At 44.4% G+C, this 18,695-nt stretch overlaps 2 protein-coding genes and 1 non-coding gene across 3 annotated transcripts; 1 reads left to right on the top strand and 2 right to left on the bottom strand.

Annotated features, from left to right (window-relative positions):
• Nucleotides 1–18: 18 nt before the first annotated feature.
• On the bottom strand, nucleotides 19–5,218 carry LOC114432116 (E3 ubiquitin-protein ligase TRIM21-like). The gene is made up of 4 exons (XM_028399927.1): nucleotides 5,116–5,218; nucleotides 2,892–3,178; nucleotides 2,504–2,587; nucleotides 19–1,900 (listed from the first exon to the last, which is right to left on the bottom strand). The coding sequence occupies exons 2-4, from the start codon at nucleotides 3,169–3,171 to the stop codon at nucleotides 1,185–1,187; spliced, it is 1,080 nt and encodes a 359-aa protein (XP_028255728.1). The 5' UTR covers nucleotides 3,172–3,178; nucleotides 5,116–5,218; the 3' UTR covers nucleotides 19–1,184.
• A 2,357-nt stretch (nucleotides 5,219–7,575) lies between these two features.
• trnal-caa (transfer RNA leucine (anticodon CAA)) lies at nucleotides 7,576–7,659 on the bottom strand. The gene has a single exon. It is a non-coding gene; the product is annotated as a tRNA-Leu (tRNA).
• Nucleotides 7,660–11,954: 4,295 nt separating this feature from the next.
• Nucleotides 11,955–17,870, top strand: LOC114432120 (tetraspanin-8-like). Its single transcript, XM_028399932.1, has 8 exons — nucleotides 11,955–12,106; nucleotides 15,768–15,830; nucleotides 15,912–16,031; nucleotides 16,164–16,238; nucleotides 16,319–16,414; nucleotides 16,636–16,746; nucleotides 16,853–16,936; nucleotides 17,014–17,870. Exons 1-8 carry the CDS (start codon nucleotides 12,050–12,052, stop codon nucleotides 17,083–17,085), a joined length of 678 nt encoding a protein of 225 aa, XP_028255733.1. The 5' UTR covers nucleotides 11,955–12,049; the 3' UTR covers nucleotides 17,086–17,870.
• Nucleotides 17,871–18,695: the final 825 nt, after the last annotated feature.

The following is an 18,695-nucleotide window of genomic DNA, read 5'->3' as shown; positions in this document are numbered from 1 at the left end:
TTATCTGGTTATAATTACATGAACAGTGAGAATAAAACAGCAGAAATACTGAAGGCTCATAAAATTAAAATATAAAATATACATGCTACAGAATCTGATGTCTGCAGGTTCACAGTCGGTTTGAGTTCAGCTGGTTTGAGTTTTGGCACTCAAGCACAAATCAGTACTGTTAATAAGTGCAGAAATGATAAACAATTAACAAAGAAAATCATGATAACAACACAACATGGGCTCAGCATGCAGCATCACAGTCTGTGTCATGGCTGCCGGGAGTGATTTCATTGGCTCAGCCATTACTGGAGCTGTGTTCGAAATCACTTCCTACTCCTCATATGGTGAGTTCAATGTAGGGCTCCATACAGTCAACTCATTGAAAGCACTTTCAGACATTTCAGACACTACCTCTCTCATTTTCTTTTGCCGTTAATGACGTCATTGCTGTCACAAATTAAAGGAGCCGATCTCTGCCAGCGAAACAATCTCTGTTTTTAGCAGTTATAATTTGTGCCGTTATAGCCCAATAAGCATTTTTATTTTTAAACATAAATAAACAGACACAACCGGTCATGCTACGTTCTTTAAACATCATTATATTTATAAGACAGGTGACGCCACTTATGTTCCCGTTCTCTTTGCTGGTCTGTGCAATGCATGATGGGACATATTGCTAAGAGTAGTGACCATCGAATGGACACTGCTTTTCAAGATGCATTGTGGGATACATTGCGAGCCTAATATGGGGTCTATAATTTCTCACTAAGAATTCGGACAGCACTACAAACTAGCGGAGGCTCTATATATAGTGATTAGGGAATGATTTCGGACACAGCCTGGGTGTTTGTGGGAGAAGGAGCACCTTCAGCAGTGCTTAACGTGGAGTATTTGGGACTGAGCGAGGCTCAGAGTTGTCGTGTTTGTAGGACCGTCACTAAAGTGAAGGCCTGGTTTCACACACGGGGATCAGGTTTAAGTGCATAGATGGAGTTCACAATAAGAGGCTAGGACAGCAATATCAACACGGAAAAGTCAGAGTTGCATTCACAGTTTGTTTAGACGTTACTTGGACTGTGTTGTGAGGAGGCAGCAGTTTGAAGACATCAGCAGGAAGGACTACCTTTAGACTGGACTGGAGTGCTGAGAGACTCCATCACCCAGGCCGACACTGTGTGCCGTCCTGAAATGAGTTACTGTGTTAAGTTAACGGGGGATATGATTAGGGGGGCGGAGTTTATGCCGCCATAATTACAGCAAGGACTGATGTAGGGGAAGAGTTTCTCAGTGAAGTGGCAGCCGGTGAAGGAGTAGAGCTGATCTGCTGTGTCAGCGTTATAGAAGGAGACCAGACCCCCCTCATAATCCACAAACACTCCCACTTTATACAGCTGCTGACTCAGTGTAAGGTAAAGCAGGTGGTTGTTCAGAGCCGTGTAGTCGTCTCTGTTTCTTAACCTTATGGTCCAGAAGCCGTCGTCAGGAGCGACATTGATCTCTCCCTTCCTCTCAATGGACTCTGCTGCTACTCCTAAAGTCCAGGCGGTCTTTCCTCTGACCTGAACCTCAAAGTAAAACCTCCCTGAAGAGAATCCCTGCTCTCCTAACACGCTGACACACGTCGTGAACCTCCTGCGGTCGTACGGGAGCTGTTGCCTTAGGTCACTGTCATGAACCTGCTTCCCGTCCTCAGACAGGATGAGATTAGGATGAGCGGAGTTACGGTTCAGAGTGATGTCCACGGCGTACCGCTTCAAGTCCTCCAGTGCTGCCACCCGCCTTCCTTCACGTTCTTCTGGTGGAGCAGTCAAGTCTTGCGTTTTGAGTTTTGGTGTGTGATTGACAGGCGGCCGAACGAAGTTGTGGTGATATGCTTGCTTCCAGGTGCCACGGTTGTGCGTCTGGCCATCTGAAACGAGGCGTTACACACACACATGCAGTCAGCCATGTGTTTTGACATAAGTTCTTCTTCAGAAAACATCCTGCATGCAGATCTCATCAGTTCAGTTCAGCAGAGTTGTTTGCTTGGTGGGTTATTTTACAGAATGTTCTATGAAGTTTTACTGTGTTTTTCTTTACAGAAACCTTCTGGCAGCCAGTTTACTATAAAAACAGCATTTCTCTGCAGTGCGGGGCCGCCCACACATTTCCGCTGCTGCAAACAGATAAAAAAAGTGAGAATACGTCCTGTGACGAGACTTTGTGGGCTCAATAGGCCACAGAGGAAGTGGAGACATATTGATGTACTGTGCCACCTCAGATTCTACAGTACTGTAAGGGCCCAGGATGGTCTTACCACCTCCTGTCAGCCCCACACACTCAGAGACCTTTAACTGCCGTTCCTGCTTTTTATGCTGTCAGATTTATGACTCTAAACTCAGACCCTCTCATGTCTGCCTCTTCTGACAGAATGTGCCATGTTTGATCCAGCTTTAGGTTTGAAAAGGTCCTGGGCTGGCAGCAGGCTTGATGCGGCTAAGGTAGTGTTTCCGAGTCAGAGTTCTGTTCTTACCTGCAGGTGGTGCCGCATGTTTCCTGAGCCAGGGATTTCCAATCAGAGTGTAAAATATGTTCAGAAAAGTTCTGTAGGTCTGCCCTGAATGGAGAGAGGAAAGAAGACATGAGAGAAAGGACTGCTGTGTTTTTTGAGTTCCTTTATATAACAGAAATGTTCTTAACAAGCTCTCAGTTGCTGTGTGGCTGAGGTGTTGTCAGAAGGACAGGATGATGAGGAAGTGCTTCTTCCTCCTGTGTGTTTGAAGTGTCACACTGCTTGTAATGCAGAAGTGTTTGTTTTTTCTTTTTCTTTTTAATTTGGCTGGTTTCGTTTTTGAATGACACCCCTGAGACGTGCTTTCATTTCCGCTAACTTGCTGCGTGAAGCCATGTTTGAGTCGTACCTTCCTCCACCTTGTCCTTCGGTCCTGAACTTGGTAGTTCACTCTCCAGCTTATTCATGTCCATCTCCTTCAGAATCCTCTTGGTCAGCTCCAGAGCTCCTTCATTGTTGTACTTGAGTATCATTGTGTCCACCGTGCCCTGCCTGTCTGCCTTCTCCAGCTTTGAAGGGGGGATGCCTTTTTGACCTTCCAGGATGTTGTCTTTCTCTAGGTACCACTTAAATGTTTTGAAATCCTTTTGTTTGAGGTTCTCCAGGGTTCGGAAAAGCAGTCTGTCCATTTCAGCTCTGCAAAAAAAGAAAAGGAAAGAATACCTGTATGAAAGCAGCCTCAGATGTGGGTGTTTTCTCTTCTTCAGTCAGTTTTATGAATAAATGGACAACTGGGCCTTGATGTGCGACATATTTGAAAGTGGTGTGCAGTAGCTGGGCAGGAATAAAGCAGGTTTTAACTGTTACACATGTCTGTATGTTTGATTTAACAGTGAGCGAACCTGGCTAACCACAGTGTTAGCTGCTCCTGGCCTTGTGATGTGTGTCTGTGGTTTTTTTTTTTAGAGCTTACTCCTTACAGGGCATAAAAGTTACACCCAGAGACACCACACACACAGAACTAAAGACTAACTACTTTAAAAGGAAGTCAGAGAGAAGACTTTAATCCTACTTCCTGTTTTAGGTTTCTTGTGTTTTCTGATTGGATGGCATTAAAAACATGGTTAACCTTCTATCTGCCTGTTTCTGGTTCTTTTGTCACATAAAGCTTCATTTACCGGCTGAAATCCTGAATGCAGAGCTGCTGGTACCAACCGGGCATGGACAGCTGCTGGAGTCTCTGTCTGCAGCGTCCACAGACATTTGACAGGACAGCTTTGGTCCACACATGGACAGAGGAGAGCTGATCCAGACTTCATGATTCCCAAAAGAAACGGGAAGAAACAACCAAACCTCAGCAGAGTCTCAGCTCTTCTGCTTAATGTCTGTTGCTAACTTGGTGGATCGTGTTTGTGCTACATGCTAATTCAGTTGCCTGTAACAGCACTCAGGCCCCGTTCACACTGGAGAAAGTCAATCCAGCTAGAGTAGGATTTAATCCAGATAGCCTTTACACTGGATACATTCAGACCTATTTTCAAATCTGGCTATCACACACGTGTGTCCGCGCGCAAGCCAGCTTAATCCGGCTTGTTTGTTGTCCTCCAAACCACTAGGTGGCGCCTCATAATATACAGAGTCTGTTAAGGCCACGGTGGGACCACGTGTGCGCATGTGTCGTGCGTTTTTCTTTTGTCTCGTGTCACTCGTTCTTTCCCTTTTTTTGGTTCAAACAGCAGTTTATTCCTTTGTAACCCTGTGGAAAATAAACTCGGGGCAAAGCTGTCGTAGTTTGACAGTTTGACAGTTGTTTACACACAGCTTTTTGTACGCGACCCGGACACCCTCCGTGTCACCTCTGACACAATCATTCAGACTGGCAGAGCTCAGTGTGGGGTAAAGACTCAAGAATCAAACATGGGGAAGATGGATGCTGCTGTGACTCTCCTGTGACAGACTGAAAACATTGTGGAGTCTGTCGCTGGTGTGAGTATTACTCAACATGTAAAGCCTTTACACTTGTGTGGAAAAACCAAATCATCCAAGGTGGTCTGGCATCAGACCTGCTCTGGGTGGGGGGGATGCTTCCTCTGCAGGCTTCACTTTCAGGGCACCTCCACTGTCACAACAGGAAGTGCAAACACAACATGTAGTCCTGTGGATGGCAGGTATGCATGCAGATAACATAAAGTCCCATGCTGATGGAATTTTGTTCTGAGAATTGATTTTTCAATAAAGTCAGCTGGAAGTCTGCTCACAGTGGATTCTTCTCCCACTGCTGTTTATACCTAAAACACACATGTTCTCTCCTCTAACTCTGCAGCAGAAGTGTTGTTTCCTGTGCTGGTAGCTGAAGTGTGACGCACAGACACACTGTCTCAAAACTCAAAGAACACATTTTCATATCAGGTAATTATATATGACATCAGTCACACACAGCCTGCACACTCTAAATTATTATTTTTCTTTTGTTTGCCATCTGAACATACATCATAAAGTCTCAGCTGTAAAATATTATCAGTTTTGTTTTCTGACAGTGGTACAGTTAAAGTACTTTCTTTAAACCACAAGTAAAAAGGATGCTAGTTTAAATACATCAAAATCTAAATAATTCAATCTGAAATCAGACTCACCCAGTTCAAATGTATGAGCGCTAAGTGAAGGTGCGACTTTGCTGAGAGGGTGTGAAGCTGTCAGCGCTCTGCACCACACTAATACGTGTACCTCTGTGTAGCAGCAGGCAGTTATAGGAAGTGTTATCACTGCCACCGTCGAGCGGCTGCAAGTGTGTGTGTCAAGTGTCTAATAGAGCTTCAGGCTTCCCGTCAGCATCTTTACTGTACAGGGCACATAATTCATTCATAAATGGGGAAAACATGGATGATTTTGGAGGAGAACGGACTCCCAGTCTAATGATTAATAAAGTAGAGGCTCACATCCATTTCATCAGGGCCAGATGAAGGCCACCAGTTCCGTATTAATGCCAGAAGAGGGCCATATTGACTATCGCTATCTGGGTGAGGTTAAACTGCTAATAATCTGCATTGATGAAAGGGCACTGTTAACCTAAACAGAGTTATTGCACAACTGTGAACTTTAAATAAACATTAGGGCGCTTAATACTGTGGTGGGCATGTACTATGTGTGTGTCTGTGTTAGGGTTGGGCGGTATCCAAATTTTGAAATGGTACACCTCCACATTTTACCCCCAGTACACGGAAATGCCGTGAGCCCCACCCCCGGTGTCTGCTGAACTGCATCCAAACGGCAACTCTCTCTCTCTTCTCTGTGCTTGTTATGTGTCAATAAAGGCTGAATCTAAGTGCAGGTCTCAAAAAGGTGTACAAGTTTATTTTAAGGCAAAAGAATGAAAAACAACCACAAGGGCGAAAGGTCTTTGAAGACGCTCTGAAGACTGCAGCAGGGAACTGGACGGGACCATGGCTGAGAGGAAGAAAAAAGGGTAAGTTGCATCAAAAAGCTCAGGAAGGAGGACCATCTGTTTACCGCGATGTGAACGGAAGAGCTGACGAGGAGGGTAGGTGCGTGAACTCCTACGTAGGCAGAGAGATGAGTGGAGATGAAGAACAGGTGAGACCAATCAGCCCAGTACTCCGCCCAGTAGGAACTGCAGTCAGAACAGAGCGCCTGAAACAAAAAGAGAGGGAAACCAGAAATCAAAAAACACTACAAAAGAAAACCAACACAGAGGGCGATGATACGTCTCACCACAGCGCTGTCACGTCATGTTCATAAACCTTATCAAAAGTCTTCAAAAGTAAAATATATTACACTACTGAGGTAAAACTGAAAATTCAACCACACATGGCATCAAATAAAATATGTTTTTTTTTGTTCAAGGTCTGTTTATTTGCATTTTCCAGTTTACAAAATCAAACAAAAACAGCCCTTTGTCGAGCTGGTTTAAAGTGAATAAAATTAAAGTGAAGGCATCACAAAAACAGAAACACTCAGGTCAATAAAACCGCCTGAGTCAAACTGATCTCTCCCCCCCAACCTCTGTTTTCAGCTCGGCCACAGTAGTTTGTAATGCAGTGACTTCATCTGACCATGTTGTTAAGCCTTCCTCCACACTAGCAACCGTGGCCTTCACACAGTCCCAATCAGAGTTTTAACTTGTTTCTAACACTGTTAAGTTCATCGGAAAGAACACTTTTCAGCTCAGACCTGATGATTAAGGCAATGTTGGCTCTGAAGGAGGCTAGGACTTCTGCTTTAAGGCCATAGCATCCATATTTCCCTCTGGAGTGTATTTGTATTTATGGAGAATACTTGCCATTTACTCAACGCTAACGGCTCAAACTTACAATAGCACTGCCTATAAGGATTACAGTAGTACACGTGTTAAGCTAGCCGCAGAAGCGCAATGAAATGAAGTTTTAGGAGAGTTGTGGCAGGAGCTCAATACAGTGCTTACTCCATTGCTGACTCGCTACCAACCCCCAAATAAAATGTTTAATATTTGATCCGTATCTTCTATATAAGTGGATTGGATTTTTTTATTGACAGTATTAAAAATGATACCATTGCTACCTGTATGCCTTAATACTGCCCAACCCTAGTGTGTGTGTGTGTGTGTGTGTGTGTGTGTGTGTGTGTGTGTGTGAAGCAGTTTATTATCTTTATCTTACTCAGAGCGAACACCTCCCTACAGTGTGAGTGGAGCAGCCTGCCACTGATGGGCCTGCTCAGTGCTGCTGTGGTCTGGCTTCAACAGAAATAGTGTGACTGACGTCACTTCCTCACCAGAACACATCCGGCTCATTTAGACTGAGCAAAGAAAACGATAACACCCTGACACAAAAAGAAAGTGAAACAGACCATTATCTGCTTAAACTAAAGGCTGCTGGCTCCACACTGATCCTGCAAACTATTTTTTTTTTTATTTTAGATACTGTATTAATCCCAGAGGGAAATTCTTTACAGCGTCATACAATGACTAGCAAGGCGCGCCACAGAACCCAAGAACACACAACAGTGACTAGGGAGGAGTTGGGATCGAACCACCAACCTTCCAGTTACTAGACAACCCTGCTATACCACTTCGCCACTGTTGTCCCATTAAAGTTATGTGTCAGAAGTGGGATTCGAACCCACGCCTCCATTCGGAGACCAGAACTTGAGTCTGGCGCCTTAGACCGCTCGGCCATCCTGACACTAACACTCACTAACTGAAGAAGCACATTCTGACATTTATGTCCTGATATCAACACAGGAAGCAAAGCCTCCAGAAGCCTTTAGAGTAAACAAAGATGGGGTCCCTGCTCTCTGTTCAGTGTTACTGTTAATGGATATTAATTTAATTCCATCTTTGTACAGCTTATATACATATTTCATCCTTACTTACCACCTAAACAGCCAGCTATGACACTTTGAGATCGGTACATACCACTCGAAGATCCATACAAACCAATTTTAGCAGTACATACATTATATGAGTGATACAAAGCACAAGATTGGATGGTCTATGTGATAAATGTCCAAAATGGGCACTAAATGCCACCAAGAAATCCCCAAAAACAGTAGCGTGGAGCTACACTAACACTAACACTTTGAGGTCAGTACATACACCATTTCAGTGGTACATAGTGCTAGAACAGACTGCCCAAGTGATAAAATCCAAAACAGACATTAAATGCTACCAAAACATCAACCAAAACAGAGGCATGTTGCTTAAAACAGAGACATGTGAGCCACAGAATGGCACATACCACTTTGATAGTGGTCTTCAGCTACAGCTCAGGAGAATGCCCTGGACAGAAAGTCAAAGAGAGACACCATCAGGTGGATCCAGGATGGTGAGCTACTCCTCATAAAATGGATGGACAACATGTGCACATCTGTGGTGGAAGAAGACCAATGACGGGTGTAGTCAGAGGGTCCCTGTCCCCAGACCCACAGCTCTGAGTCAGTATAACAAGTACATGGGGGGAGTGGACACCTCTGAGCACATACTGAAAACACACTCAGTGCACAGAAAAACTAAGAGGTGGTCCATGACAGCTTTTCAGCACCTTTTGGACATTGCTGTCAATAACAGCTTCATTGTGCACAAGGAGCTCAGCATGATGCAGCAGCAGCCATGACACACCAGGCATTCCAGTGGCTGTGTGCCAAGCTGCTCGGCGTGCCACTGGCAAGCCCCAGACAACAATTACAGAAAGAAACGTGTCCAAGTGTTAATGATTGTGAATGTGAAGAAGACACAACAAAGAGAGACAGGATTAGCAGGGAAAAGCATCTGATAACACACCTGTGTGTCTCTGCCGCTCTCTGGCTGGGCTCCAAGGCAAACAGCAACATGAAGATGACAACTGTGCTCCTTGTTACCCATCAGCAAGAATTCAGAATCCAGAATCTTTATTGTCACTATGCAAGGCACAATGAAATTTTGTTCAGCAGCTCTTGGCTTAGGCACACAGTTGGACAAATAAAATAAAACAGAGACATGCTTAAAATATACCTAGATAAATATATAATACAATAAAGAATAAAAAGAGTAAAACTAACAGTGCAAATTAAATTTAAAGTGACCAGTATGAATATATTGTAAAAAATGCAGTGTATTAATGGTTTAAAGTGCAAAGTGTCTGTGTACAGAGGTTTATTGCTCAGCCTTTGGGTGGGTGGGATGTGTATGGGAAAGTGGGGTGATGGATTTCACAGCTCTGGGGAAGAAGCTGTATCTCAGTCTGTTGGTGTGCATTCTGATGCTCCTGTACCTCTTTCCAGAGGGAAGAGGTACAGGAGCAGTTTTTGTAGAAGTTTATCAGAAGCTGAGGAGAGCACCACCTACTCCTCTGATCCAACACCACCTCCAACCTCTGGACAGTCCTCTCCCATCCGAACATTAGATGAAGAAGAGGGTCATTCTGCAACAAATCCCCCCTACCCCATCACCTCCTCAACCGATTCAGGAGCTAAGATGGAAAGGATCCAGCAGGTCTTTGTCCCAGGTAATAGCTGCACCAATGATTGAATTTCCCGGTGCAGAAGGCCAGTCAGTTCTGTCTTACAGGTATGATGGTGACATGAAGGTGGCAGCAGAACCCTGTTTCCACTCACATGCAGACCAAACTGGTGGGTGGATGGTCTCAAAACCATATCAAGGAAATTCTCAAACATGCCGAGCACATGGAGCAAAAGGTCAATGAGAGGAAACAAAGGAGGTCTGACAAAGCTGACCTGGAAGCTTTAAGTCTTCGGTTTAGAGGTTTTCCAGCACCACAGCGGGGCAGAGATTACTGCCGGAGTCAGAGAGGAAGAGGAGGAGGAGGATGTGGAAGGAATCAATATGGCCCAAACCAGTGCTTTCAGTGTGGCCAATTTGGACACTGGTATAGAGACTGCCCACAGGCCGACAACTGCAGAAGAGAGGAGCCTCACTGCCCTGTGACCTCACTTGCCTCGGACTGACCAGCGCCAGCTTCAGAGAGTGATGTAGAGACACACACACTCACTCACACACACCTTTTTCAGCCACAGCTGATGCACTGCTTGAGCTGACTTGAGGGAGAGATTTCCTCCCACTCCTGCAGGTATGGATGTAGCCTTTGATGACGATGCTTATAAGAAATAAGAGATATGATGTGTAAATTCTGTATTTCTCTGACTGCTACACCGGGTTGGAGGTTTCCTTATTCTTTATTTTGTTACATATAAAAAAAAAAGAAAACTAACAGAACAAGTTACATTATACACATGCACACGCAGAGATAAATAAACAAATCAAGTATTAAGGTTATTCAGAAATTACTATCGAAGAACATGCAGTTATTTTGACATGGATATAACAAAACCATTTGTTAAAATGGAGTAACTCATGCTTAAAATAATAAACCAGCTGTAAAATGGCCACTCGGTAAATGGTAAAAGGAAAAAGGCACAATGATTATAAAAAGAGAGTTGGGAGGTCAAATAAATAAAATATGTAAGTCATTGTTGACTCTTCTCCTCCTGTGATCTGTGTTCGACTAGAACAGCCTTAATGCATGATCCTGATATGGATTGCTTCGGCCTGATTTAGACCCTGAGGGGGAAATCGCAGTGGTTTCTCCATTCCTGATAATAAAGTTCCTGATGAGACAACAGCGCCATCCCATGGTTCTGATCATTTCTGCCCTCATCCAGGGCTGGAACATCTGCTGAGTGCTGATGAGACAGTTAGGTGTGTCCTGCTGTCCTTCTGGTTGTCTTTGGCTCCTTGTTGTTTTGGTGTGTCTTTTCATTCTGAAAGAAAAAACAGAAATATTATCCATTATTCAGGAAGTCTGTGAGACAGCAAAGCTCATGAAAGAGTGTGCAGCACCTGTAGGAACAATATAATATATATAAATATGTTCTGCAAAGGCCGCAGCTACTTCTGTGTGAGTGATTCATTCTCTGAATAATACTGCAGTGTTCACTTTCACCACCAGGGGGAAGACCAATCTTTTTGGTGAAGGCACTTGACCCAGAAGAAGAAGAAGAGGGAAATGTCTGTGCAATCCTGTAGTGCAGCAGGTCAAGGTGTTGAGTGAAATTAATCATCTTCATCAATATGCTGTAGAGTATCTCTGTGATATGTGACGTGTTGTTGGTGCTCTCATCATGTCACAGCTTTGATGTCAATCACTGATTATTGATTCTCGGTCTGTGATGGTGTGGCTGTTGATGTTCAGCTCTGTGTTCAATCAGACAAAAACCGACTAAGCCTGATCTGTGAGAGCTGCACTGCAAAAACAGGAGTAGGGCCCTATAAAATCCGTTTTACTTTTTCTCAAAATCAGTTTTTTCCGTTTTAATTTTGGGGAAATTGTTTTTTTTTTCCAATTTTTTACCTTATTTTACTACCAGAAGCATTGTGTTTTTATGTAAATGACTAAATTGAATAGAAACTAACTTAAATTTAAGTTTAAGACTTTTAAGTGTAGAGATCAGCAGTCCTTGTAGTGGCAGCTCTTTCTAGCTCTGCATGCCACTAACAGAGTGGGTGTCTTGCAACATTTCTGACGTGAAAAAATCCTGGAACTCCAAGTTCTTCAGTGCAACGGTTTTACTGAGGAGGAGGAGGGGAGGAGGAGAGGAGGAGGAGAGGAGGAGAGGAGGAGAAGGAGAGGAGGAGGAGGAGAGGAGGAGAGGAGCCTTTTTGTTGTTTGTTTCCCCTTTGCTTTTTATCTTATGCCTCGTTACCCCTGGATGTCTTGGGATGACATGTTTGAGGCCATCAGAGTGATTAATAATCAATACTTTTCTTATGATGTCTGTGTGATCGTGACACAGACATGTCTGAGTTGTCGCTGCTTGTGTTCATGATGGTGTTGTTTCCTCAGGAATCAGGACTTTGTCTTTAAACCTTTATATTTGACATTTGAAGACATGCAGGGATCCTGTGGAAGAAGAAGGAGAAGGCAGAGCGAGGAGTGGAGAGAAGGGGAGGAGCTGCAGGGGAGGAGGGAGGAGATGAAACAGGTAGAGCCAGCCGGACTGTTCTCTGCTCTGTGGTGCTCTCTGTCTCTGCCTGCAGTCTGTGAGACGCTCTGCTGAGGATCACACCGAGCCCACGCCATGGCTGTGAATAAGTGCATCAAGTATCTGCTCTTCTTCTTCAACCTGCTCTTCTGGGTGAGTCACCATATCTTCACTGTAGTTGTTTTAAAGGTTGTGAACGACAGACGTCTTTGTTCAGCTTGTTTGATGTTTGTGCATTTTGTCTTGGCAGAACTTTAATCAGTGTTGATTGATTGATTGATTGATGAGCTTTAAGCCTCAGTTTGTGGCTCCTCACCTCTTTTTACCTGGTGTTCCTGCTGTTCCTGGTGTTCCTGCTCTTTCTGCCCTTGCTCTTTCTGACCTCTGTGCTGTAGAACAGGTTCTTTGGGCCGCTCCCTCCAGAAACACATTTGTTCAGTCTCAGGGTGTGTCCTCTCTGCTGCGTCGTCTCACTCCTCTGCTGCTCTTTAGATTCACTTCATGCATTTTTTGGTTCAGATTTACTTGACTTGCTTCAGTCTGACATGAGTGTGTGCCCTGTAACTCTCTGCTGAGAGGCTTCCCATTAAAACCAAAGAACTGGAGCTGATTAATGATTAATCATTCAGTCAAGTTGTTGCTCGATACACCCTGGCTTTAGGCAGCTTGTTCTGGAAGTCTGCTGACATCTTGATTGCTACAAAATAAAAGCATCTTCACATTGACTTCACTGGTTTGGCTGGTGTCAGCTGTTCTGTGGGTGACCAGTCAGGCTTCATAAAGTCTTCTCTCTCTACTTGATTTGACTAAAACTCATATTTCCCTCCTAAAGTTGACAGTCATACTCGACAGACTTGCTAACTGCTGCTAGCGATCAGGTGGTTGAGCAATGTTTGCCGTGACTGTTGCTGGATAAGCTGGTCTCTCGCTCAGAAATAGGAAACGCAGTCCCACCCTCCACACTTCAGATGTTTTTCTCAATCATATCCTTTGTTTATGTTCCAAAAATAATCCACACTGATCACCAGTCCACCTTTTAGCCGGCGTCCTCCTGCTGCCTGTTCAGGTTATTTCAGTGGCCTGCTCATGTTCCCAGAAACACAGTTAAATCAATGTTAACTTGATTCATATCGCTGAGAGGACATGCTGGACACGTGTTTATCTAATGATGATAATGATGATGTCAGGGTGGGGAAGGCTGGTTTATTTACTGTAAAAACTCACTACTGCAGAGTTTCTGTTTGCAGCTAGACTGACGTGTGTGTGTGTGTGTGTGTGGCCTCCTGTTGGCCTGCATCATCAAAGCATCTTTCCAAACACTAATGCATTTTTAACCCTAACCTGTGAGAGGAGAACATTAACGTCCAGCAGGATGCAGAGTGCTCATGATTTATGCTGCTGAGGAAACGGAGTGTTTAGCTCCACAGCAGGCTGCAGATGAACAGCAAGCAAACATGTTTGTCTTTAATAACTTTAATCTTTCTCAGGAAAGAACCCTGATGCAGCTGTCAGACTCAGCCACAACTGTACAGAATGCATGTCCATCATACAACAACAAGATTCACAACAACCAGACATGAACACAAAATGATCACAAAGAGACTCAGAAGGACTCGGCCTCCTTAAAGAGGCTCATAACAAACACGCAATAACCACAGGCAGACAGCGAGTCCACTCCAGTCACTAAACCACCAGAAGTAGCAATAAAGACACACAACATGGTGGTTACACAACACTTTGTGTGTCTGTCAGGCTGTTGTTGCTCCTCTGCAGTAGGAGTGGTTCTTGTAAGTGGTCCCCTGTGGAGCCGGAGCGAGGCCCCGGGCACTGTGGGTGGGTTCATGCATGCATGCAAAGGGATAATCTCAATCTAATCCAGTGTGACTCACTGACAGTGTGTTAGCACCCACCTGTGAGACACTACTGAGGAATGAAACATTCACAGCTGCAAGGTTAAAAACACAGAGTAACAAACTTGGTGTGGTGGTGCAGACCTACAGGGTCCCAGCAGGTACAAAAATGAGAAGGTAATCCATGTTCACCTCTAACAGATGTGGATTATCAGATCAGACTCAGGTGTCAGGCTGTGCACACATTTTTTCTGTGTTTGTGTTTCCTACGAGACAGTTTGACTGTGAACTCAGAGAAAGAGAAAGAGAAAGAGAAGCAGATAATGGAAGTATGCAGAACATGCGTGGAGAAACACACTGAAACTGTAATCCAGATAAGATATAATCCCAGTCACATATCTGAGTATTCATCAAAATCTAAACCATTTAAAATGTAATCTTATTAGCTTCTCCCTTAGCCTGAGAAACAATCCTTATGAACTTTGAATCTGTTCAGATTCAAATTTAATCCAGATTCTGGTTGTGTAACCCATGTTAGAAGGGATCATCATATCAAGTCTGTAATCTGGAATAATGTGTCCTGATGTAATCACTGAATTAATGTGAAACAGATCAGATATAATCCAGATTAGGTGAACATCTTTAAATTTAGATAATCTGTTTTTGATTAAATTCCTGATGGATGTAATCCTGATCAGACATTATCTATGATCCTCATTATTAACTGTATGTCCTGATGTTCTGTGATCTTAATCAGACATAATCCAGATTTATAGTTATATTCCTGGACATTAGGATAAAATATGAGGTAATATTAGTGTTAACTGTTAACATGTTTCAGACATGTACATTGTGTTTGACTGCTAATTTGAATTAAGTGTAGTCCTAAACGATCTTAATTCAGATTAAGGTCCTGGTTTCTGGTCGTCTCCTCTGGTTTTTGTGCAGCCTGCAGCTGTGAGCCCACGTTTGTCTTTCTGGTGTCGGTATGTTGTTCTGCAGGTTAGGGCACCGCCTCAGATTAAACCCGTCAGTGGAAACGCCTCACTGCGGCACAGATATGTACTGTAACCACAGTGAAACCTTCAGACTCTTCCTGGTCCTTCCTGGTTTTCTGTGCAGGCCCAGCACTTCTCTCCTGTTGTACCTTGTGTGTGCACGGCACGGACATCTGCTTACCAATTCACTTCGTTCTGTACGGTGTCATATAGGGGTGGGGTTGGGTGAGATGCAGTCATTTCAGTTGCTTTGAATACAGTGAGCCAGCGCTGGTTGTTCTTCTTGTGAGGATCAAACACATTAAACACACTGAAACTGAACACAAAGAAAGGTCAGAGAACAAACGCTGATTGCACTGGTTTCACTGGTTAGGTGTGTGTGTGTGTAGACAGTGTGAATGGCTGAGGGTGTGGCAGCCTTACATGTAATGTGTTTCCACTGTGTGAGGTCTTTTTGTGTTCATTCAGGCGGTGAGTGAGTCAGCCTGAAGCAGTGTTTACAGTATGAATCAGAATTCCTGCACTGACACGTTGTTTTGTGCTGCTTGCTGTGGCTCATGCTGACTTCTGTCCTCTGTTATTGGGGAAAACAAGACAACAGTCCGTCACAGCACAGACATTAGCCACCAGGAGCAGCCATTTTGCTAACTGCATTAGAAATGTATTGGTAAATGCCAACAGCATTTTGTGTAACAGTTTCCTACACACAGACTGTGATGATGTAATTTGCACTTTGACCACATGGTGGCAGCCTCACAGTACTTCAGTGCAGCATGTGGGTGTCAGGCTCAGTGCAGAACAGCATTTGGTGGCTGCAGATGTGACCCTCTTTTGTTTTGAACACATTTGACAGTTGGTTCTTGTGGATTTGAGGTGCTGCAGGTATTTGTCCACCAGGTGGTGCCAGCCTCTCCTCGCTGACCTCTTCTCTTTGTGTTTATGGTTGATGTCTTTCTGTCCTTCCAGCTGAGTGGCTGCATCATTCTGGCCGCCTCCATCTACCTGAAAGTAACCAAAGATGGAAACAAGGTCAGTCTCACAGAAACGTTCTAAAAAAGTACCTTCAGTGTGACTGAGAGTTGTCGCTCAGCTTGTCTCTGTGCTCCTCAGATCACCAACCAGTCTCTCCCTGGAATCGACCTGATGATCGCCATCGGAGTGATCATCATGGTGCTCGGCTTCCTGGGCTGCTGCGGCGCCATCAAAGAGAACCGCTGCATGCTGCTGCTGGTGAGAAGCATCTCACGCTTCATGTCCGACACCTGACACTGCCCACACTCTGTTACTAAATTAAAGACGGTTTCTGTGGTCAGACTCTAATGAGTTTCTGATTAAAAATGTGATATCTCTCTGTTCCTTCAGTTCTTCATCAGCCTCCTCATCATCTTTATCCTCCTGGTTGCGGCGGGCATCCTGGGAGCTGTTGGTGAGAAACAAGTAAGACAGGAAGTGGTTCTGTCCCCTGGCAGATCGCTGGGTTTCAGGGAAGCTTCACGTGTCGTTGTTTGTGTTTGCAGGTGCAGAACTGGGTGAAGGACCGCATGAAAGAGTTAACGCCGCTGTCTAAACAACCAGCAGACGTTATCGAAGACCTGGAGAAGCTACAGAAACAGGTCTCACACACAAACACTCCGACTGTTTATTGTTTTTGTTGTACTTTTGAAGGTCTGTTGAATAAATTGATCTGCTTGATATCGGCCTTTATTTAGCCTGGCAGCCCAGCAGGGGATGAGCCTGCTTCAGACTGCCTGAGGATGTCCGCCACAGTTTTGGGTCTGCTTGGTGTGTCTCACAGAGCGTCGTGTCTGACCTTACTTGTGCCTTGTTCTTCCAGATGAAGTGCTGTGGGATCCTGAATGGACCAGGAGACTGGGAGAAGATCCCTGACTCCTGCCGCTGCAACACCACTGATACTGCGTGCACCTCACCTGCCGTCTACAGCACGGTGAGAGCAAGAGCTTTGACTGAAGCTCTGCCTACACACACACACACACCTACACACACACACACACGCTCAAACAGCCTGATGATGTTTGCTTCTCTTCCTGCAGACCTGCACCGACCGGGTCATCGAGCTGATGAAGAGTCAGATGGAGATAGTGATAGGAATCGCCTTCGCCATCGCCATCCTGCTGGTCAGGAAACACACACACACACACACACACCAACACACACACAGGCTCCAGTTTTAACAGTTCTTTGGTCTCGGCAGATTTTTGGCATGGCCTTCTCCATGACTCTCTACTGTCAGATCGGCAGGAAGGAAGGTGCCACCACTGCCTGAGCCGCCGCCATCGCTCCCTGGCGACAGCCAATCAGCAGTGCCCCTAAAAAATGACTCGTATAACATCCTGTGCTACTGTAACCTTTCCCTGTGCTTTTACTGTGAAGGAGCACGCTGGTGTTTGTGTGTGTGTATGGAGTCCCATCGATGACAAATATATAACTAATATTTAGGTGTGTGTGATATGGTGTCAAATAATAAATGTGTCCGACATGATGAAGAGCACATGTGATGAAGTGTTTTTGTGTAGATGAAAATGTAGTTAGCAAAAATATGTGGACATTTTACTAAAGCACATGTTAACGACAACAAGTACGTCCTCAAGGAGCAAACATGGGAAAGGTGTCCAAAAATACAGATGATGTATGGAAGCCTATTACTGTTCACAGAAATACATTCAGTTACATTTAATAAAAGCTTACATTGATTTTATATTTTGTCATAATCACCGCCTTTTTCACAAATGTATAATTTTGTCACCTCAAATATTTTATTATTTCTCAGCCATAGTTGGTTTTGAATATTTGTGGTAGGAATGGTCCTCCATACTGTTACACCTGCTGCCATATTTGGGAAATATTTACACAGTAGTCCTCAGGAAGCTGTGGGGTGAGCTGTCAAAAATTGCACATGTGTTAGTGTAACAGCTGTTTAAATGTGTGGAGCAACACTGGATCTCTACTATCTTTTTTTGGCACTGATTTTTATTTTTGTGTCGTTCCATACAGAAGGATCATTTACCTTGGTTGTGTAACAGATCATTAAATAAACATGTCCAAAAATGACTTCTGAGTTGCATTATATGTTTTATTTTTACTGTTCAGTAAGTAAAGTAAAAGTAAACTACTGCTTCTGACTTTTTTTTCTGTGTGGACCCTCTGACCTCCACCCAGGACCTCTGGTGGTCTGTGGGCTGCACTTTGTGTCACGGTTCAGCTGTCCAAACAGGATAAATGATGAAGGGGAGACCCGGCTGTCCGTCGCAGGTGAACTCATTCTGATGAAGAGCAGGACTCACTGCTCCTACCTGCTCCTTCCTTCCTGCTCCTTCCCGCTCCTTCCTGCTCCACACACACTCTTCATCACAGGAGCATCAGCTTCAGGATCCACACTGTAAAACAAACTCATGATTTAACAGCTCGAGCTGAAAAGAAACACACGATTCAGTCTGAGTCACGGCTGAGTTTGTCATGATTTATTCTTTGTTTGAACAGAAAGCAGCAAATTTGCAGTCGCAGCGTTCTCCGTCAGCACCCACCTGTTTACTGCCTGCAGTTTCTCTTCCTGCAGCTTCTGCACCAGGCTGTTTATTTCTCTAACATGGTGGTCTGTGGAGACTGACTGTCTTTTGGAGCCAGCCCTCCAGACACTGGAGGAACTGCAGTCAAATTTAATTTAAAGACAAAAGATGTGTAGTTACTGTGAGTTTACAGCTGAAGTTAATTCCACCTGTTCCAACCTCTGAGGCAATGAAGCCTCCAAAACTGCAGTTCCTCTTGTGTCCACTTGAGGGCTGGCTCCAAAGCCAACAAACTGCAGCTTGTTTTTGTCGGACGAGCATGATTTGACTCTGTGAACGGTCATTGTCTTCATTCAATTCTGAGTAAGGT

Source organism: Parambassis ranga, chromosome 2 (assembly GCF_900634625.1).
Source record: "Parambassis ranga chromosome 2, fParRan2.1, whole genome shotgun sequence".
Taxonomy (NCBI): domain Eukaryota; kingdom Metazoa; phylum Chordata; class Actinopteri; family Ambassidae; genus Parambassis; species Parambassis ranga.
This window is presented reverse-complemented; position numbering and strand designations above follow the sequence as displayed.